At 56.4% G+C, this 22358-nt stretch overlaps 1 protein-coding gene across 3 annotated transcripts in view; it reads left to right on the top strand.

Moving 5' to 3' along the window:
* SUFU (SUFU negative regulator of hedgehog signaling) overlaps positions 1-19802 on the top strand; it is a 125172-nt gene extending 105370 nt beyond the window's left edge. For all 3 annotated transcript variants that reach the window (XM_059730209.1, XM_006278720.4, XM_019486022.2), the window contains exons 10-12: positions 784-922; positions 12212-12280; positions 14575-19802. In XM_059730209.1, coding sequence (XP_059586192.1) covers positions 784-922; positions 12212-12280; positions 14575-14664 — 298 coding nt within the window. In that variant the 3' untranslated portion in view covers positions 14665-19802. The remainder of the gene's footprint in view (positions 1-783; positions 923-12211; positions 12281-14574) is intronic.
* Positions 19803-22358: the final 2556 nt, after the last annotated feature.

Genomic DNA, 22358 nt, shown 5'->3' with positions numbered 1-22358 from the left:
GGAGACTGGGGAAGACGGACCTGGGGTCTGACCCAGTAAATGTTCCCTGAAGGCCGAGGGAGGTGGCGTGGATGTAGGGAGTGGCAATTTGTGATCACTCACAGAATCCGTCTACCGAACTTGACATAAGTGGAAGTCACATAAACTCAGCCTTCATGCCCTCCTTTATAAAATGGTCATAAAGCATCTGATAGACGCTGGGAACACAAATGCCTGGGTCACAACTTGAAATTCCCACATGGAAAGCATTGTAGAAATAAGCCTTTGTTGTTTGAGAGGAGCACATGTCTCTCTCCTAGTGAATGTCTTTTTGGACATGAGTTCACTGACGCACCTTAATCGTGGTAAGTGACAGGCAACGGGTTACTGTGACATCAGCCAGCTCACGTCAAATTTGGGGCCAGCTCATGAAGCTGACGGCAAGGTTTCGTGCCATGGGTTCTGGATTCAGTCCCTGGGCAGAGGGAGGTGGAAGTCCCACGCCGTAACTCTGTCCACAACCACCATGGTGATTTGGGATCCTATTATAGTCCTGCTCGGTCTTCCTGGACTAGAAGGATTGCGATTCTGAAGTGAGGTCTTGGTATTTAAGCGGGTGGGAGGACATCCAGGCCTCTAGCAGGGACTCCCAGCCCATCAAGAGGGACAAGGCAAGTCATTCATGTGTTTGTACAAAACGAGTCCTTATGCTGCCAGGTGAAGCCCCGAGAGCTCTTGTGAGGCCGCGGGTGCGTGTCTGGGTTCCTGACCTCTCTGTTCATGTGTGAACATTGTGCTTTCCAGGGGCAGGCTGCTACACGGACGGCACTTTACATATAAAAGTATTACAGGGGACACGGCGATCACGTTTGTATCGACAGGAGTAGAAGGAGCCTTTGCTACAGAAGAGCACCCCTATGCAGCACATGGGCCTTGGTTACAGGTGAGAGAGCTTCTTTCTTCCCCATCCCACCTGCTCTTCCTCTTGCACCTTCTTCTTTTACGAAGCCCTCAAAGTTCCCTGCCCTAAAAATAGCACGGCGACACATCCTGTTGCAAGTTTTGTGATGATTAACAGGCAGCACCTTCAATAGCTCCAAAAGCAATTAGAAACAGAACTATTTCCAGTTGTAGGAAAGGAATGTAAAGCAAACACTGTTCAGCAGTTTCAACTCATACCATATTGTCTCACATAACGCACACACCCCCTCTTCCCAAAATCCAGCTGCTGAAAATTGGGGTGCACATTATAAATGAGGAGCGATGGTTACAGAAGTTTCTGATGCTTAAAGCCTCTGTCAAGGAAAAGCAAAAGGGAAGCTCCACGTGCTCCATGCTGGATTCCCTAGCTGCCAGTGATGGATGCTTTCTCTCAGGGCCCTTTCCCCTTCCGCGACAGAGGCTCACAGGGAAAGATCTTTTTCCTTCATTCTGCCTTTCAAAAATGACATGCATGTTTTGTTTGGGGACGTGTTGTATGTGAGAAGGTACGGTATTTATTTAAAGAAAACAGCCATTTGCATCTCAGGCTCACAGAGCATTTACAAGCTCTCTTTGTTCTCATTCCTTTCCTCTGCTGCCACAGTGAAACGGGGGGATTCAGAGAGGCAGAACGGACTTGGAGTTCAGGCCAGCCATCAGGCAAGGACAAGCGGGGACAACACGCGTTGTTCTCGCTCAGCTCTAGATCCACCTATGGTGAAAGGTAGCAAGTTCCTGATGTTAACTCTAGCCAAGTAGGTGCACGTTTGTGTCTGTGCAGGAAAGCCCTCTTCCAGGAGAACTGGATGCAACAAGCTGCATCTCTCCCTTCCCTGTGCTGTCTCCAAGGCGCGCTGCTATTTTAGGCCCGGTGGTGCAACGTGTTGCTCCAGCGTTACAGTTAAGCCGGCCGTGGCAGGTTTTCAAGGCATCATCCTGCACATGTTCACAAATCTGGAGGGAACTCATAAAAGAACTGATGTGTGTGGGACCCCACGTGTGACATTGCCGAAGACGCTACCCGCTTCGACTGTGTGGCTTGGAAAGCCCAGCTCTCTTCTAATGATTAACAGTGCACAGTCGGGTTTAAGGGTGGGTCACTCGCTGCTTGGGTCTTGTGTTTGCCAACACATGACACGCGAGATCTTGTGACTGCGTTAACTCCAAGCATAACAGAGTTTGTTTGCATTTGCACTGCATCTTGAAGTGTATTAATGTGTAGAGCAGTCCCATAACCTCTGAAGGCTGGGGAATGGCAATAATTAGGCCGCCGTTCAGGCATGTAACTAGTATTAACCCTTGTGAAACCAGCTGCGTTTGAAGCGGCTGTGCCTGGAAACTGATGACTAACTTGGATCATCTGGGAAGAGAGGAAAGGTTTCCTGCCCCCGGGAGGGGAGGCAAAGCTTCTCAGGGGAGCAAGCCCCACCTTGCCTCCTCCGCTAGGGAGCATCTGCCATGACCTGCTCCTTGCCTGCTGGTTTCGCCTTGTCCTTCAGATCAGAGCTAGCAGCGGTGGGGAGAGGCAGTGGACCTCCGGGAGATGCAGGACGTCACGTAATACAGGCAGGTGCTTGAGGATGCAGACACGACATGTGTGAGCCATAGCCTGACGCTTTGCGGGCGAAGGAAGAAGGTCCTAAGCCCAGTCCTTCTAGTTTCAGCCTAAGGGGGGAGGGAAGACATGCCACTTAAGAGCCCTGGCCTTGATTGCCAGGACTGGTTTAATCCCTCAAAGCCCTCCAGGCAAGACGTACAGAGGAAGCCCCTCTTTGCTCAGCTGAGCCCCCAGACACAGAGGCACCGACCAGCTCAGGAGAAATCCCAAGGCAGAAAGCAAAGCACGGTGACAGTGAGGGTCTGCAGCAGAGCAGCATAAGCCATTGGGCTGGGGAGCAACGGGGCCTCTCCTGCTGTGGACTTTCCCCCATCCCTTGGGGAAGGATCCTGAGAAATCCTGGCCATGAGTCCACGCAGCCACCATCGCCTGCTGACTCCTGTCAGTCCAGAGTCCTGCCTCCGTGACAGTCCAACCTGCAGACTAAACACAGCATCTCGTGTTTACATCTCACGGGCCGGAGCAGAGCACTCCGGCCCCGTCTGTCATCGGTGGGATTGATGCAGAGAGGTGCTGTGCAGCCTGTCAGCTCCGGCTCGCCTGAGTCCCAGCGGGCTGGAAGTCACCGACGTTGGGTGGAAGTTTAGCTGACAACACAAGTTTGGTAACTGCTAATGGACAGGCTCCGTTTCACCTGAACCCCGTGGCAAGCTGCCGTCTTTTTAGCAGTCTCGACAGAAGGGGCAAGAACTCACAAAAACAATAAAAGCCGAGTGCCCTGTTCCTATCAACACTCCTTCCGGGTCAGGTTTGCAGCCTGTAGGCAGGGGCGTGCAGAAGGAAGCTTGCCCAGCCGCTGTTCACGCTCTGGGGACGATTAAATTGTTGCATCCTCCAGAGCTGTCAAGCTGGCGCCTTTCCCAAGGACTCTGAGTATTTTTCATGTAAGTAGCGTTTAATTAGGTGTAAGAAACTAAATTCCATTAAAGGTCCGGCATGTCAGGCTGGTTTATTGCTTAGCTCCTTCTACCCTGTCATGTATTTTCGAATGAGGAAATCACGTTGATTCAAAGATGCAGACCCGTTCGGGGAGTCCTCCTGGCTCGCACCGGACCCTCTGTATCCATCAGTTCCTGCGACAGGCTCTGACGCACGACATGCTCATGTTGTGTGTGATTGAAGACTCCCACCTTGCTTCTGCCCCCAGCAGTGGCTGCCCAAAGCAGAAGCAGCACCCAGTGCTTAGCAAAATCGCCTTTTGGCCTCCGGGGATAAGTCAGTGCCCCAGTGGAGCCAGGGGAAGTGGTGCCCATCTTGGCACCCTGTTACGGGTGGCAGTTCCCAGAGGTTAAGGGGTGCTGATACAAAGCAACCCCAGGACAGCATGAATATGTATCGTGGGTTCTTGGGGCAGCCTCTCTGGATGTGCTGCATCCATCCCATGTGCTTCCTCAGGAATCAGCTGGGTCTGTAAGCTGACTCGTGGGGAGATGAGAGCAATGGAGACAGCCTTCAATAGCAGCCTGAAGTGGGGTTGCAAAGAGGATGGAGCTGAGCTGTTCTCAGTGATGGCAGATGACAGAAGAAGGAGCAATGGGCTCCACTTGCAGCAAGGGAAGTTAAAGTTAGAGACTAGGAAAAACATTCTCACTAGGAGGGTGGTGAAGCGCTGGAACAGGCTACCCAGAGAGGTGGTGGACTCTCCATCCTTGGAGGTTTTTAAGACCTGGGTAGACAAAGCCTTGACTGGGATGATGTAGCTGGGGCTGGGCCTGTTTTGAGCAAAGGGCTGGACTAGATGTGACTTCCGGAGGTCCCATCCAGCCCTCGCTGTCTGTGATTCTGATTTATCCTCCCTCATTCAAGTGAGTTCAGGCAGATGCTGAAACACAGCACAAATCCAATCTGTCCCAATCAAGTTTGCCCTGACCATTAATTAATGCATATAAATGCTTGTGTCGAAGCCCGTCAGCATGCATCATCCTTTGGGAATTACTAGTCTTCGTTTTCCGACCCCTGTAGTTGGGACACGCTTATGCAAAAACTCTGCTTTCACGTGGAGCTCCCTGCTCGCTTGGCCCGAAGCAGACTCCTCCTCGCTCACCTGGAGCGCGTTCTCTCCCCAGAGGGGCAACGCAGGTTTGCTGAACATTACCTTCAGAGCATTTCTGTTCCTGCTGCTCCAGGCACTTGTCGTTCTAGGCAGGAAGGCGACGTTGGAGCCTTTGATCGTAGGCAGAGTAAATGCTGCACATCAGACTGTTGCAGGAGCCCTCGAACATTCAAGCCAATACACATATTGTGCATCATATACAGAGCAAGAGGATGTACGTTCGGTTGCAAAAGCAAATGCCAAGAAGTTAAGAAATACCTGAGCAAAGGGCGCCTGTGCCAGCATCACTCGGCTCCTTTTATGCAGGTGCATTATGCTGCAGCCTCTAATTAGAGACTCCCATGCAGTTGTATCTGCACCTCACTCCAAGCAGAGAGGTGGTCCCTGCTCTAGGGATGAATGAGGGCTGCATAATAAAGGAGGCTGCTCTCTGGAGGGCTGTTGCTTCACGTGTTTGCAGAAGCCGGCAGGTGTGTCGTGGCTGAAGCAGGGGTTCGCCGAAGGAGAAGAGATGATCTGGTTGTGGCTGTGAGATGCTGCCCTAGAGACCGATCCCCTCTCTGCTGCTGAGTCTCAATGTGATGCACCAAAACCCAGTGACCACCCTTCGTGTGTTCCTTGCTCTCTGAGGTCTGATTTCTCGGAGTACCGAATCTGAGGCCTGTAGGAGCTACTTCGGAAAGTCAGACCCGAACTGTATCACGGTAAGCAGCATCCAGATGCAATGAACGCTTGCCAGGTTCAGCTTCCCTTTCTTCCAGCTGCCTTTTCCTGTCTGTAAAGCCAGAAATGCCACCTTCCCAAGGGCATAATGTGAAACTAAATCTATTAGTGTTGGCGAAACACTGATACTATACTGACGAGCCCTACAGGAAATCTCAGGAGACCAGTCATAATTATATATCTTGAGAGGGAGAGGGAGGTCGGTGAAGTCGTTACAGTGCTGGTTTGGAGCTCAGTGACCCGTGTTCAGATGTCTGGCGGCACCTTGGTGAAGTCGCTTAGCCACGGTTGCTAACTATCGGGAGGTGCTCAGACCATGCAGTAATGGAGACCGTGCGTCCACAGTACTCGATGCTGTACAGTTGCGCTGAACAGGCCGAGGGCAGCGGATTGCATGAGGAGGATAGAAAGCAGTAACGAACGGCTGTCCATTCCCCGAGCACGGTGCTGGGCTCGGAGTGAGGCAGTCCCCAGGGTGCGGGAAGGACAGCATGGTGAAAGATTGGACCGAAATAGATGCCCACAGGTGGGCCAATGTCGTGTTACGAGGACTGCGTAAATCCTGGCATTTCCTGACATGTCTGCCGCCCGGGTTATTTCGTCGCTTGGTCTTTCGGTATGTGATTTATTCCTTTGAAAAACCCAAGCAAGCACAGTCTGTCCTGCACAGTCGGACTCCCTGCACCTGAGTGTCGCTAGCACTGAGGATTTGCAACCCGCACCGGCCATTTCCTGGTAGCCGTTCTAGACCCTGGGGTGAGCAGCCAGCAGAGACGGCTGTCACCTGCAGCACGGGTGGGCTTGCGGCTCTGTGCGAGGCGCCGAATGCATGCCGAGACTCTGGGGCCCAGGCTCTTTAGTAGACTGTCCTTGTGCTGCTGCCGTACGCATCCTCGCACTCCCTCCATTTCTCTCTTTCTCACTGTCCGCCACTTCTCTCCACTCCTGAGCTCTCTGCATGCAGTTCGGTGGCTTCCCCGTCCTCCACCACTGCCTCGAGCTCCAGGAGAAGCTGGCAAGTGCAGGAGAGGCTCCCTGCCGGTAACAGCAGTAGTAGCTGGGAAGAACGAGTGCAGGAAAAGCTCTGCCCGGCCATTGCAGCATGGGTCAGAGCATGCTCTGTGTGGTTGGCAAAGCCCCATGGGGCTGGGGCACATGCAGGGGCGATGGACCTCAGTTTTGCTGCCAGTCTCCAATAGACATGTGCATAGGGTGATTTTCAGAAGGCCTAAGTGCCTCCAGGTCACTGGGTCAGCACAGCGACTTCCTCCACGCCAGGGCCCCTTTGGGATCTCCCCTCCGCAGCGCAGCAGCTTCTCAGAGGGTGGCTGGAAAAACATTTAAATACCCTTGAATTGTGTTGTCCTTGAACATGTCTCTGAAGTGACTGAATCTCCTTCCCCCAAGGCCCCTGGGCATGGCAGACGTCAGACTTAGCCATTAGCACACAACATCATACAGGGCCTTCTGCTCAAAATCGTTTGGTGCCCTTAACACCAGGTCTGGTTACCAGCTCAGTCCATCGTAGGGCTTGCGCGTATGCTCTGCACGGAGCGTCTGACCTCCTGGAGCTGGAGGGACGCAGCCGCAGCATCGGCCCACGAGGCCTTTCTGCACGTGGGGCCGTGCAGGTCGCCCAGCGGCTGAACCGAGGAGCAGTCAGGTGCATCAACCAGAGCACAGTTTTGGGGGGGATTTTTTTGGTTCTTCTTGATTGAAATAAAAACTGAGGAATGTTATTTCCTGTTGGAACAAGATGCTCCGCCAGCAGACCGGCCTCCTGTCTTGGGCGCTCATAGGAACGTGGCAGGAAACGAGGCGCTGGACTTGCCAAGTGGCAGGAAGGGATGGGAGGTGGCTGCCTTCTCCTTTGTGCCTGGTCCCTTCGGGGTTAGACTAGGAGACCCAAGCTCTATTCCCTCCGGCGAGGGAGGACATGAACCCAGGTTCCCGCCTCCCAGGATGGTGCCCATTTGCAAAGCTCTTGGGTACATATCCCTGGGGGAAGAGAGTGCTCTCAGTCCGCTGATGCTATTCCACGTTGTATGAGCAATTCAGCACTTGCTGGAATGAAGCCTGATGCCCAGACTCCCAGAGGGAAAGTCATAGCGAGCAGGCTGGACGTCAGGCCAAGAACAGATACCAGCTTTGGTCTGCTGCCCAGGAGAGCCCCCTCACCCCAGGGAGATGGGGATGCCCCTCAGGGCAGCCGGATGGAGCAGTACCGCTTGTGGCATCCCAGAGAATTTGCCTCTCCCTTAAATAGTGGGGGTGAGATGCATCCCGGCAGAGTAGGGATGTCACTGGAAGGAAAGGATGGCAGTCAGCCTGTATTTCCCCTGCCCTGGGACCGTAACACCACTCCCTGGAGCAAGCTGGGCCCAAGGGCACATGTAAGTACCTGTCCTTCCAGAGAAAGGTCTCTTTGTCTCCCAGGGGCATAGCAGCAGAGCTGCCCACCGAAGAGATCTCCCTCGGGTAGCTACGGCGAGGCCGAGGGGAAGTCTGCAGTGAATTCATGCAGCGGCATGGCCCTGGAGGGCCTGCATCCCCACTGCATTGCTGGGCAAGACATGTCACGAGCTGAGCAGGAGAAACAGCCTCTACACCAAGCCGCTTTGCACATGAGACAGATGAGACCAGCGAGGGACGGGCCTGGTGATGCGCCAGGGACTGCCTGTAGCATAGAGCACATGGGACAAGGTCTCTCCTTTGCTTTCCCTGTGGCAGGTTCAGATGTGATGTCTGGTGTTGTGTCAGGGATGACGTTCATCTTGTGCCGAGTTTAGATTATGGATTGCACTGGCTGGTTCAGACAGGGCTGATCCTGCCCCAGGCAGGGGTTGGACTGGATGTGATGTCTGCAGGTCCCTTCCAGCCTGGCTGCTCTGTGATTCCTGTGATCAGACGCTTACCAGCCAGGCCAGGCTTATGAGCAACTCGGGGAAGCTGTATCCATGGGTCAGGACTAGCCTGTTCCCTGTTAAGGCTTCCAAGCCATTGCAATGGGCCTGAGCCTCTTGAAAGCAGGAGGCTGCCCGCGTATTAGGCCTGGAGCTGCCCTGTTGATTCAATAAGCAGCACATTCACAGAGCCACCGGTTGTGTATAAAATGGAGCCTGACCCTGTTCCCTGGGGCTGCAGGTGCTTGCCCCTGCCCCTGGATCAGGCCTTGGGTTCCCCGGTGAAGACCCTGCTTGACCGTAGCTGTGCAGGGTGGAGGGAAGCGTCTCAGAAAGGCCCATCTGGGCTCCGACGCCATTCCTCGTGCGTATGGCAGGCAGGCATCGCCAAGGCGGAGCTGTCATTTTACAAAGTTCAAATGATGGATTTGTCTGGGGTGGTTTGGACCGGGCTGATCCCGCCTCGGGCAGGGGCTTGGACCAGATGTGACCTCTGGAGGATCCCGTCCAGCCTCACTGCTCTGAGTCTATCAGTGTCTGCGCAGCACCAGTGTGACAAGTCTTTGAAGCCTCCCTGAGCCCAGTGGGACACCGGCACGTCCCAGGAGCTGCCAGGGCAGAGCAGCTGCGCTCAGAGACCAAGGCCGAGCCAGCACCGACCTTGCTGAAAACCCTGTCGTTTGGCCTGGGACTTGCACAAGCCTTTCCCATCGTTGCATCACAACCGAGAGTCTCTGCCAATCTCCAGAGAGCAAAGCGGCCGCTCCACGTTCACCGTCTCTCAGCAGCGTCCCGTCGCCAAGATCTGCAACCTCCTCCAAGGGAGAGCTGAGGTCCCGGTCTGAAGCCTGCAAAGACCAGAGCTTGTTTGTTCCACTGGAGCTGCAGAGGTTTCAGTCCCGGCGGATGTGAAGTGAGCCGCGACAGACAGTCACTGGTGTTTATTTGCTGGGAATGTCACCTTGGATATCACACGTGCCTTGTGCGCACGCTAAGAGCTCTGCGGGAACGGGCCTGCCACGTGCGAGCTCGGGAAGTGGACGTGAGGAGGGGCTGAGGCAGCCTCGCTGCGTGCCTTGCGCTAGAAGCGTCTCAGGACCAGCCTCCGCCTTCTGTTCCCAGGAGTGGAAATCCGTCCAGCCGGTGCCTCCTGACCTTTATCGGTAACAGGAGAGGCTGGCTTGAGCCTGGGACCTGCGTCTCTCCTCCTAGACCTCTTCAGGTGTCTGTGAGCTCCCAGCTGCCTCGAGAAGGTGGCCTCTCTCTTCTGCAAGGGGAGAAAGGCTGCTGCAAACGGGGTCGCTCGCACGCTCCCCAGCTTCCTTCTCCGGTCCCCTGTCCAGGGCTGGGCATAGGGTTGTCTTGTTTCAGTTCAGACCGGTCGCCTGCCTGTTTGCATCACTTGGCTCCTGCTCACGTTCTTCCCCAGCTGGCACGACCGCCCTTTGTTCTGCCCAGCCCGTGCATGGACCGTGCCCGTCCTTGTGACCCCGCGGACTTCGCCCGCTCCTCGCATCCGGTCTTTCTCTGGCTGGCAGACAGACTCCTTCCTCCGAGAGCCTGTTTCCCCTGTCCTGCCCCTCCAGTCCCTGGAGTCTCTCCTTCCCTCCCCGCCCTGGATCTGATTCCTGGTGCCAGAGCCAGCCTTCTCGCTGCCCCCTGCTTGCCCGTCCCGCCTCGTTAATTTTGGCTCGTCTTGTCCTGTTGCCTAATGCGTGTTTTCTCCTGTCCCACCTCTGCTTGCTCTGACGGCTGATTCCTTCCTTCCCAGCCGCCGGGCAGATTGCTCCATCGGTCGCATTCTTCGTCCTCCCACCCACCGCTCTGTCACTCACAGCTGCCCGCAGGGCCACGGTGCCCTACCCAGGCCTCTTCTCCCTGCCTCACTACTGAGCTCACCCTTCGGGTAACTCCCCACCTGCCAGCCAGGGTGGCCTCAAGGAAGCAGCCCCCTCGGTTTCTGTCCAGCTTTCTTCCTCGTCCATCAGCAAACCGGTGTCTCCAGTCCGCAGGTGTCGTAGCTTCTCATCGCTTCACCTGCGGTGCTGCAGGTGCTGGCCCAGGGCCCGTGCCCCAAGGGGCTGGCGGTCCAGGGACACCTTGATTTTGTCAGCAATTGGTAAGAGCAGCTTGAGGGATTGGCGCCTTCCCTTCTAGACCCGTCTGGCTGAATTGGAGAGTCTCACATGGCAGGCCACAGGCTTCCCATGCAACCCTTTGAGCGGTCAGGTGTGGCTGTACATTGGTTTGAAATAATCGCTCTCCAGGTTCCCTGTTGCATTGAGCAGGCGTCTTCTGGGAGATCCCCTCGGAGTCTGTTCAGTATTGGTTTGAGAGACTTGGCTGATGGAGTGGGGGTGAGATGCACGCCAGGTGCTGCACTTTGGGAGGAGAAAGCAAATGCAAAAGAGGGCAGCGAGGTGGCAGGGAAGATCAGGGGTGGAAGCAGATCCCAGACTTAAGGAAGATACAGGAGGGGGTCCCGAGCACAGCAACAGCAATGGCGAGAGTTTTGGAAAGCCTGCCCTGGACAGGAAGACTGAAGAAGCTGGGCTGGTTTTCCTTAGAAAAGAGAAGTGGAGGGAGACTGAGAGACAAAAATCCAGTATATAAAGGTGTTTATAGAGGGGTGCCGATCAGTCGTTCTCTATGTCTGCTGGGGAACGACAAGAGCTTGCAGCCAGCGAGATTTGGGCAAGATGCTAAGTCACCGAATCCTAGAGCCGTGGGGCTGAAAGGGACCTGCGGAGGTCGCATCCAGTCCAACCCCTGGCTGAGGCATTATCAGACCTCAGAGACATCCATTGTCCACCCTCTTGGCAAACTATACGGTCACTCCTGACACGGCACCAGGCATAACACCCGACCCTGCCACAGGGAAAGCAGGGGGGCTGCGGTGGCCAATGTCATGCTGCAGCAAAGGTTGTTCATAGATGTTCGAGAGACCCCAGGCAGAGACCCCCATCCCCCCCAGTCTGTACCAGTCTGACCAGGGGGGGAAATCCTTTCCTGACTCCCAAGTGCAGCATTGGTCTGAGCCTGAGCGCAGGGGCAAGACCCTCCTGCCAGGACCCTGCGGGGTCAGTGCCAGCAGGAGCATTGGCACAGCCCAGCCCCATCCCCAGCCTGCGCTGCAGCAGCACCAGCACCAGCGCCTCTGGGGGGAGGCTTAAAAAAACGTTAGTAAAAAAGCCAAATTGTTATAATCACACGAGCAATGACACGCTGGGGCAGGCTACTCGGGAAGGCTGGGCAGTGCCTGGGCGATGAGCTTGTCCAGGCTGGTCTGGGTGTACTTGAACCTGCCTCTGCAGGGGAGGATGCAGCAGATGACTCCTGCGGTCTCTTTGGTGGGTGCCTGGGGCCTGGCATTAACCGCTGCCAGCCGGGCAGGCAGAAACCACTGCCCAAGGCACTCAAGCTGGAGGCTTCCCTGTCCTTCAGGGGCAGGTGATGGCGGACCCAGTGGAGACAGGGAAGGGTCAGTCGGAGGGTCCCGAGAGCCCTGCTGCGTATCCCAACCTGTGGGACTTGTTAATGGCACCGTGCTCTCCGGAGCAGAGCCCTGGCAGTGCCCAGCAGGCAGACTCCCTGCCGGTGCCAGGCTGCCCAGCCCCTGCCCCAGCTGTAACACAGCTAAATGCAAGGCTTCACTTCAGTGCCCCAGATAGAAATGTTCTCATCGCCCACTACCTCCTGCGACCCTTTCCTCTGCCTCCCCCTTCCCTCATCCTTTCGGGCGCAGGGAGATAATTGACAGGGGAAGACGATTGCTTGATAATCCAAGCCTCGCTGGCACTGGCGGGGGCAGCAGCACGATGAGCAAGAGGCCTCCCACCTTTGTGCTGCCAAGAAAGTGAAGCAAGTACAGTCTCCTCTCTGTGCAGAAGAAAGGAGCCTGCAGCTTGGCAGGCAGCTCGCACCAAAGAATAACGGCCTGTGTCTCGCTTGCAGATCCTGCTGACCGAAGAGTTCGTCGAAAGGATGCTGGAGGACCTGGAGGACCTGACGTCTCCGGAGGAAGTAAGGCCACGCTGTTCCTGTCTCCCCCCTCCGCCACCGAGCGTGCAGCAGCCTGTGTGCACTTCAAAGACCGTGTTCGGTCTGGGGGCCTGGACAGGGGCTTTCTCACACCTGCCGCCTGTCCTCCGTCTGACCCACTGGCCGCCCGCAGCCGTGCGTCGCCAGCCAGGCAGCGCTGAGCCGCCGCGGCTCCGGAAAGCTTAGCCTTCACCTAGCAGCTCAGTCCCTTCCCCGTGCCCCACGGAGGCAGGCCACCCCGCTTCAAAGAGCAGGGGCAGGAGCGACATGTGGTATTTTTAATCCTGTGTTTTACAGCTCCCTGCGGACGCTAAGGAAACTTCCCAGGACTGGTAGCGCAGCTCCTCCCGGCTGCCCCCTCCCAGAGAGCGCTCCCTGCTCTAATTGTTTCATCCCCAGCTGGCTCCCAACGGGTTTTACGTGCGGCGGGAACAGCTGCCGGTGGGGTTCGAGCACCCGGCGCGCTGTCAGGCCAGCTCTCAGCCCTCCGAACCTGATCCCGGGCTCTCTCCCGCCAGCGTCCGCTATCCCAGATAGGATGGCCGGGCAGTGCCTGTGGCCCAGGCTTGCTTAGCTGGCGGTCTGCGGCTCCTTCCAAAAGCAAAGGGCCCAAGCTGTGTTGGAACCTGTCCCACTTTGCAGTGGCACAGGTTTTAGGTGGAAGGCCAGAGCTTTGTCAGGTACAGGACCCTGCTTTGTGCTGCCTCCGTAGCCTCCGGCAGCTGCTGGTATCCAGCGGCAGAGGTAGGAAAACCCAGCGAGAGCTGCAGAGGGACAATCCCCCGCTCCAGCTGAGCAGTCGAAGGAACCCCCACCTCCTGGAGGCCCAGCCCGGGCTCCAAGGAGGCTTCGCTGCTGCTCTTTTCATGCTTCAGGCCTCTGGGCTGGGGGTCCCCTGGGCTGAGCTGGCCCACGACCTAAATCAGTGGCACGACTTGCGTGTCGGGTGTGAGCTCAGCGTGCAGCAGGCAGTGGCAGAGCCGTGTCCGTCGCACTGGTCATTCCTCACTGGCAGGGCAAAGTGAGCTCGAGACCCAGAAGGGGACGGGGCATTCGAAGCACCTTATGGGACAGAGAATGAGTATTGCACCCATTCCCCTCCCTAGGTCCTGGCTCCAATCAGGTTTGCAGGTGTTAGTGAGTTCCCAGCGTGAGCTGGGCCCAGACTGTAGATGCAACAAGATCTTAGTACTGGGTGTACCATGCCCCAGCTTTCCAAAGCCTCTTCCCAGCAGCTCTGGGCACCTTGCAGCCAGCAGGCCTGGAGTGCTGCAGTGTTCATCTGAAAGCCCCAGCCTGCAGGACTGGGGACAGCCAGGCCACCATCATGCCCCACAAACGACCGGGACCTGCCTCGGGCTGTGGCCGTGCTTGGCATTTCGGTTCCCCCTCTGAGACCCGCTCATGAGCCCCCTGGAAGCCTCCGACTCGCTGCAACACAGCAGGTCCCCCCCCCCCAACCCCCTCTGCCTAGTCTTGGCCTCCAGGCAGAAATTGTCTGCCCACCACTTGCATGGGCACAGGGGAGCGGCTCATCTGGCTTCTCCTTGCCACAGTTCGGCGCAGCCCACAGCAAAGCTGTTCCCATTAGGGCTGCGTGGCACGGTGGTGGCAGTGCTCCTCGGGCCCCACTTCCCCCTGCCGCATTGAGGTGACCCCCCAGCAGGATGCGGTGCACGGTGGGATGGCAGATGGGCCAGCCCCCAGCTAGCGGCCTTGTCCGCATGCTAGGGAAGTCATGGGGTTTGTCCTGTTTCTGCCTAGGCATAAGTTGGGTCCCGAGTGAGCTCAGGAACGCGGTCACCCCTGCTCGGCCCCTGCAGCCATGCGTTCTCCGCAAAGCAGAGGCTTTCCCCTCCCCGCCCCTGAGGCAGCATTCTCCAGTCCCTGGGAGTCTTGCTCTAAAGCAAACAAAGGGGATCGTGGGGCCTGGGAAGAGTTGGAGGAAACAGAGCCCTTGAAGCGGGAGGGGAGAGACTTGCCCCTTGCAAGATTTTATTGAGATTGGGGCCAGGGGTGGCGATGGGAACAATCGCCCAGCAGAGGAAGTAAACAATGCTGGGGCTGCAGCCTCCCAACTTGACTTTGGCAGCAGAGACACAGGCCACATTATCTCATGTCCGCTGCGGTCCAAGATACACTGATGGGGAAATGCTTCCCGAGCGGCCTTTTGCTTCGCTGCGAGCTGGAGGGCTGCCGGCCTGGGTAACAGCTCTTGTGTAACGCGGGCTGGCCTGTGATGCCGGCCACTGACGGGCTTTTTTCTTGCCTCGTAGTTTAAGCTTCCCAAGGAATACAGCTGGCCCGAAAAGAAGCTGAAGGTCTCCATCTTACCAGACTCCGTGTTCGACAACCCGCTGCAGTAGAGCTGGATCCCCCCGTGCCATCTGGGAGAGCCACGTGACTGTACATGACCCAGTGACTCACAGGCTAACAAATGCAGTACAGACTATTCCTGCACCTCGAAGGGACGGCCGCACAACCACTGCACACCCAGCCCAGACAGAACCGGACCACGTCAAGCCCCTTCCCTCCCCCCCGGCTCCCTGGGGCCGACCTGCCTAGGAGCAGCTGGCGCCCGTGGGAGGGCAACGGATTGGGCTCCGGGGAGCCAGCGTGAGACCCCGCTGCCTCGTCCGGCTGCAGAGCTCCCCTGCTGCAGCCCAGGGCATGGGTGCCTTGCGCACCTCTGCGCACATGCAGGCTGCCAGGTGTGAGCACGTAATCCCCGGATTAAATGTTCTGTGCGTGATGCCAGGATCCCTTTGTTTGCTGAGCGCTCCTGCCTGCAGAGCTGCTCCTCCGCGCTCAGGGTTCTTCCTCTGTATAAGCAGCTGGGCTTTGCCGTGCGCTCAGCCCATTGCTGAGAGGGGTGGCCCTGAATCAATGGCCATTTTTGCAGTGGTCTTGGGACTCCAGCCCCAGGCTGAGGCCTTGAACCTTGCGGCTCAGGGGAGCCAGGCTGCAGCTGGGTCTTGGAGCATAAGCCTCTGCAGGCTGCACCTAGGCATGGAAGAGCAGGTCATTAATGGCAGCTTCGTTGGCGATGGGCTGCAGGCCATCACACTGGCCTGTTCGCTGCCAGGGTGGGGTGTTCTCTGGCCCTAAGGCGTCCTCCCGAGCCGGTGTTTCAGAGCAAATCCCTCTCCTCTCATTAGGTGGGTCCAGATTTCTTCCCTGCCCTTTTCGACCTTCCAGCTAGCGCGGCTGCTTCTGTGGCCGTGTGAAGAGACCTTCAGTGATCCTAACACCACTGACGCAACAGCAGTTAACACTTAGCTACCCCTGATGCAACAGCCAAAACTCACATGGACCTTGTCATCGCTTCTAGTTTCAGGTTCCTTTGGGCAGAGGGGGATTTTGTTAGTCTTCGCAGTGCTATTCGGGGCTGCTTGATGCTGGCTGAGGAGCAGCGTAGGAGCTAGGAGTTTGCCTAGGAGGAGGGAGGGGGTCCCGGCACAGCGGAGCCGGTGTTCCCGGGAGTGTCACTGGCAGCTCTTGAGGGAGGCACACTCCCTGGGCACAGAAGGGCTTTGCAACCATCTGGGTCCCAGCCCCATGCTGCTTATCAGCATGTCCTGGGTCCAGCGGAGAAGACAGGGACTCGATAACAGCACTTGAGCTCCGAGGAGCATCTCAAAATCCTGCTTCAAAGAACACCACTTCGAACGTGCACGTGTCAGCCAGCACGTGGCGGCGACGGCCTTCACCTCCTAGCCATACTTGGCCGCAGTCACTGTCCCGGTTAGTAGTCTGTGTGTGCCCGTGCTCTCTCCTGCATCATGGGCCCACATCCAGGGGCCCCAGGGCAGAGATCAGCCTGAATATGTCCCAGCCTTGCCCCCGGATCACGGTGGAAGAGAACGAGCAGTTGTATCTGGGTCCAGCAGGGTGATGGGCACGCAGGCAATTGGAGTCATGCCCTTACTGCTGAGCTCACATGCGTGGCAGCCCATAATTGCACCAAAAGAAGCTGATGGTTTGCATCTCCATGGAAAAGCAACATGAGGACAGTCAAGTGCTGCTGTTCCCAGGGATCACCAGGGGCAGACCGTCGCTAAGCTCGGTGCCACTCTGAGAGCTTGAAATTTCCTGCCCTAAGTCCCCTGGGGCCACGTGAACCTTTCTGCAAGGCAGCCAAGCACGTGCCACACGTAGGTGACGTTCCTCCTCCTGGCAGGGCTCCTCACTTCTGCCTCTTACACGCATGTTGCATCCATGCTCATGGGTGGAGGTCGTGGCTGGACCCACTGTGCGCCTCGGAGATTCCCGCGTGCTACACATCACATCTGTAGATCAGTCCGGCACATGTTGTGGTCAGCTGACATGTGACCAGTGTCTCCGTGTCCAAGACATTGCCTTGCAAGCCCTGTTCGTCCCGCCTTGCCAACAGCCCAGTCACGCTATGTCTCCACGGGTGGACGTGGGATCCTCCTACGTCGTTTAGAAGCTAAAATTGCTGCTAAGAGGAGACTCTCCAGCCTGCTGTTGACCGCTGACTGGGCTTTGCAGGCGAGGGCAGCCTGCGACTCCAGGATCGCACTCCCCTCTCTTCATTTTAGAGCGAGGAGGTTGCAAGTTGATCAGTATTTCAAGGACTCTTCCCCCAGTGCTCTCCTTTCCTCTTCTTCTGCTGAAGCCTGCAGCTGTGCCAAAGACTTGTTCAGTTGGCAAGAGACCTGGATCTCAAATTCCGACGTACTTGTAGCCAGCTTTTGTCTTGGTCAGTGGCCTGGAGGAGGGGGTGTGTGTGGAGAAAGAGCCCCCTGGAGACTTTTCTTTTAACGAGTAAACGGTATAAAAAGGGCAACGCGCTGGATGGACCTTGCGGGGGTTTTCCAAGCCGGGCTGGCTGAGAACAGCCGCTCCCATCCTGCCGCCTTCGTACGTTCGTTCGGAGATCTGCGACCTGGAAGCCACAAAACCCAAACGGGCGCAGCTCGCGCTGGCCGCAGACGGCACATTAATGGCATTGGAAATGAAACGGCGTCGCGTTTCCTCCTCGTTGAGGAATCCCCGTCGTCTCCTGGCTCCCCTGTCGCGGATGCTGCAGGAGCCCGGCACCGGAGACCACTGCGCTCGCCCTTCGATCCCCGTGGGGTTGCACAGAGCAAGTGCCCAGCGTAAAACACCACGAATAAAGAAGGGATTTTAGTTTAATCTGTATCAAAACTTCATTTAAGATTCACTGAGCGAGCAGGAGCATTCACCTGACATGATGCTGTCTGTGAACTGTGGTAGCAACCCAATGACAAGAGCATCGATGTGGGTTTTTCCGGCTCGCTCTTTAATCGCTAACGGGGTTTGCAGAAGTTCCTGCTGCTTCTGTCCTGCCCCCAGGTGCAAACCTGCGGGCTCAATAACTGAGCGAGCCCCACTTCTTGTGCAGGTTGCTCCCTCGGTGAGACTGGTTGCCAGCCCCTGCCCAGGGAAACTCTTCCAGTGCCTCTGCTTTCGAGACCTTTCTCCTGATCTTTTTCTCGGGGCTTTTATTGTTAGAAAGATCAGGTGAAAAAGGGACCTTCATTGCTACCCGCTGTCTGTACCTGGTGTCTGCGCCCAAAGTCAGAGCCGGCCTTGGGGCCTTGTAACTGCGGTGCCTTAGCTCTCATTTGAATTCAACTCCAGGAGCAGCTCAGCTGTAAAGCGGCGGAGCTGGCTCTTCCATGCCCACACTCCTCTTAATAATTACCACGAGAGTGGAGGGGAAAGGTTTCCCCAGAAAAGTGTCTAAATGTTGATGGCTTTGGCTCCGAGGCGTCGCATCCTGGCATCTGAAGCCTAATTTCGGTCATCGGCGCCCTCGCAGTTCTAGCAAGCTCAGTAGCAGCCGATTGCCTTCGTAACCTTTTCCTATAAAGGCAGTGTGTGCTCTTCCTGGACCCCCTCCCCTCCTAAAGCTTCATTCAACGCGAGTCCAAAATTTCAAATGGAAAGCCAGCCCGCAGGTGACGGAGGCCTGACCTGCCCTGTGTTTCTCAGGCAATTAACTCAGTGTGCAGTGCACTTCCTCATTTCCAGCGCGACTCTGTTTCTTCCGAAATTGCTTAGACGGCCGAATCGCAGTCACGCTCAGCGGCACGCTCACCGAGGAGCTTCGTTTCGAGCTTCCCACCAAGGTGCCCGTTCCCTTTCCCCTGCCACGTGACGGGAGGTGGCCAAAGCGTTCAGCAGTCGCGTGCACCTCGTTATTCCCGGCGGCAATTGGGGGTCCCTAATAACAGTGACATCGTTGCAGAGATCACCACATGGTTGCAGAGCACACCATGAAGCACCGCTGTGTTTTTTAAATCGCTCCAAATCGTTTTCTCTCCTTTTTGAAGGCATTGTAAGAGCCGCTCTTCGCGGCTGATGGCTCCGTCTGACGAGCGCAGCTTTCTCCTCCCTGAGCTCTGCTTTTTCCTAGCAAAGCCGGGAATCCACATGGCTTCTTTGTTCCTTTCCCGGGGCCCAGCGACAGCCTTGTTGAGTGCAGCTCCCTGAATATTGTCCCGCTGCAGCGCAGTGGCAGGTAGGAGGCTCCTACGGATGCACGTTCGGGGGCCGGATAGGGACAGGATCAGGGCCAGGGACATCTCTGTCTCCGTGCTGGGCCTCAGATCCCTTTTATCTAGAGTGTCACCCGAGGCTCGCACCTGCGTGAGCAAACGAGAGCCCGGCTGGGGGCAGGAAGAGGGGGAAGGCAGGTGACCGTGTCCTCCGGGCACAGCTGGAAGGCGTTGCCCTTTCGTCCTTGTCCTTTGGATCTCGTTCAGCGCTACCAGACTCGTGACCCACCGTCCCCCTGCCCAGGTACTCACCCAGCAGCCTTCACGAGCAAATCCAGGCCCGAGCCCTCTGCCCTTCTTTGAAAGTCCCAGTAGGTTTGGATTCAAGCGCGGTCGGGAGCAGCGAGCAGGGTGCGTAGAGGATGATTAGCCATATTCACACTCCAGACTGAGGAAGGGAGCCGGTTAAAACCCTTTTCTCTCCAGTGACCCGGGTTGGGTACAAAGGCTTTTTCCTTCCCTACCAAGCTACCTTTAAAGGGATAGAGCTTCTCGTTGTTGTGGATGACACTAACCCTGTCCTGTTCTGGCCGCGCTCGGGCTAGATCACCTCGGCCGTAACGAGGGTTTCCGAAGAGAGCGGACCCAGCCCGAACGCTGGCCGCCGGGGTTGCTCCCGCAGCTTCCAGCCAAGGTGAACCTTTTTGTAGTTCATCTGTTTCACGCGCGCGTTTCTTACTAGGATCCTAAGGACGCTGCAGACTCGGCGCGGAAGGAGCCAGCGTGTCGGTCCTTTGTAGTTGGCCTTTTTTGTTTTGTTTTTTACAGAAGAGAGAGACGGAGGTGGAACTAGCCGAGGCTTTGAACTATTTTCTATTAGTTTCTAACGTCGGTTCTTGCCCTGGCCCAGTGGCGCCGAGAGCAGCTCCCCCGCACGCGACTTTTGTAATATTTTTGTGACTCACTAAACGTTTTCTCTTCTCGTGTATTCCAAGTGCATTAAATGTATTTGCATAGCGGTGTCCTCTGCTCTGTGGCCGGCGTCCATGGGGTGAGATGGGCTTCACGGCGCCGCTCGGAGCTGCTGGATGATCCATGTTTAATTATTAGCAGGTTAGATAGGCAGCAAAACTAAGCACGGGGACGGCTTCTGTCTACAGGTACTTTAGCCAAATCTCTCCCGGCATCTGTGGGGAGCACGCGTGTGCGCGGGGGCCGCCCAAATCGAGAGGCCGAGAGAAACGGCCCAGGGAAAAAATACGACCCAGCGCACGTTGCAATGGTTTCCCAGTATCACCAAATGATTTTGCAGTCATCTTTTTACGCTCCTCAGTAGTAAATCCCATTAGAGAGGAAGGGCGGGATTTCTTGGGGGTGGAGGGATGGTGTTGCATCCCATCCATGCCCCCTGGTTTTAGTGGGAATGAGGGCGTCGAGGGCAGGACCGGGCTGGGGTAGCTTTGCAATTTGAGAGAAACTGCCCCGGGGCAGGGGGGCAACACAGGCTTTCCTTGCAGCGTCTATGCTAGCAGTTGGCAGCTGCCCTGGAAGTGAGACTGCCCAAGCCTGATGCACGCTGAAGCGCTCTGTCCGAGCCTGTGCCTCTCCTGGCCAGGCGGTTGAGAGCGCCTCATCCCGCTACGCAGGGACAAGTTTGGTGGCTCCACAGCCAGAACCAGAGGCCTGGCATTCGGGGGCCTTGAGATCAGTTTCCAGGCTCAGGATGTGTCCCCCGGCAGGGCTTTTAGCTCCATGTCCCCAATGGGGTCACCGCACTGCCCCCAGGGAGAAGGACCTGACCGACAGGAAGGTGCGGAGATGCTCCCAGGAGCTCGGGTAGGTCAAGCAAAGCATCCCCTGGCCTCAATGCTCTCCTGCCTTCCAGCTGAGACCCTCAGTGCACTTCTTGAATGCCCCCAAAGATGATCACACCCTGCAGAGGTGGCACTGAGGTGTCTCTCCCCGGGCACCAGGAAGCCTGGCTTCCAGACCGTCTCATGCAGCTAGAAAATTAAATGACTGAGCCCAGCTCAAAAAGCCCGGTGCCAAGCTGGAGGGACACCTCGTGATGCACAGCCAGCCTGGGACACCCTCCAGCTTGGGCACGGCTCCCAGCAGCTCCTCCAGGTACGAGCAGGGCCTTGGGCCTGTCCTCTGGCTCATCAGCTGGTACCAAGACCCCCGTCTGCACCCGGGGTTGAATTCTGAATCTGCGGCAGCCTCTGCAGCCCTTGCGCCATCAGCAGAGCAATAGGTTTGCTCAGATGCGGTGCAAGGTGTAGGCGGCGGGAACGTGGGCGTGAGTTAGGAAGCCTCAATCGGGAGCAGCGTGTGGTAGGAAGACCGGCAGAGATGCCAGGAAACCTGGGTGGTGGGTCACGGGGTGAGGGGGGCACAGGGTCCAGGCAGCACCGCGCCCCCCACGTGCTGGGTGACGTGGAGGCAGCGGCTGCAGAAAGCGGGCACGGTGAAATCCTTGCCTTTGCTGTGGTCTGGGGGATCCGGTCTTTAACCAGGTGTGTGGATGGATGCCCCACCGATCTCCGTAACGCTGATATTTGGACCTGAACTCTGCGCAGTGCCCAGTCCGGTGTCACACCGATGCTTTGTTTTCAAGAGGAGGCTGATGATTTGGGAGCATCCGTGCAGAAGTTTGGACCAGGTGAGCCTCCGGGTTCGTCCCAGCCCGGGGAGGCTACGATTTAGCCGGGGTCAATCGTAGTTATGATCTCATTAGAAAATGAGACCTATTCTATCCCAAGCCATGTTGGCTGCGGGTTTTTATGCTGCCTTTCTCAGCATAGTAAAGTTTACCCAGCAGCGTAGTACTGCCAAGTAAAGTGATTTATGCGCTTGACTCTGTCTTGTGACAACCTATCCGTGACGTTGTCCAAGATCAAGGGCACTGGCCTATCGCTATTCTTGTTAAATATTGGCACAACGTTAGCTCTTCTGAAGTGCCCTGGAACTTCCCCAATATTTTTCATCATCCAAAGAGAAAAAAAGCATCATGGGTATCTGGACTGCTGGGCTGGTCTCAGTGGGGGCAGATACAGGACAAGGAGCAATGGGCTCAGGCTGCGGCAAGGGGAGTTGAGGTTGGATGTTAGGAAAAACTTTCTCACTAGGAAGGTGGTGAAGCACTGGGACAGGTTACCCAGAGAGGTGGCGCAGTCTCCATCCTTGGAGGTGTTTAAGCCCTGGATAGACAAAGCCTTGTCTGGGATGATGTAGTCAGGGCTGGTCCTGCTTGGAGCAGGGGTTGGACTAGATGCGACCTCCTGAGGTCCCTTCCCACCTGAATTGTAAGATCTCAGAAAGCTCCTCGGCCAATCACTTTAAAACTCTTGAGTGTAAGTTTGAAAGCATTCAGTTTGAGCAGTTGCTCGTCCACATCCTCTCTAGATGCTGATGGGACAGAAGACATCTCCCGGTCCTGGTGAGACACAAACGCTTCAACGAGCCTCTTTTCAAACGCAGAACAAATCCAAAACACTGTTTTCTGCGTCTTCAGTCAGACTTACCAGTCTTTTCTAGTAACGCAGCGAGAGGTTTGCTAACAGTTCTTGAAC

This window comes from Alligator mississippiensis, chromosome 6, assembly GCF_030867095.1.
Source record: "Alligator mississippiensis isolate rAllMis1 chromosome 6, rAllMis1, whole genome shotgun sequence".
Classification (NCBI taxonomy): Eukaryota; Metazoa; Chordata; order Crocodylia; family Alligatoridae; genus Alligator; species Alligator mississippiensis.
Note: the sequence above shows the minus strand (reverse complement) of the source record. Positions and strands in the feature narration are given on the sequence as shown.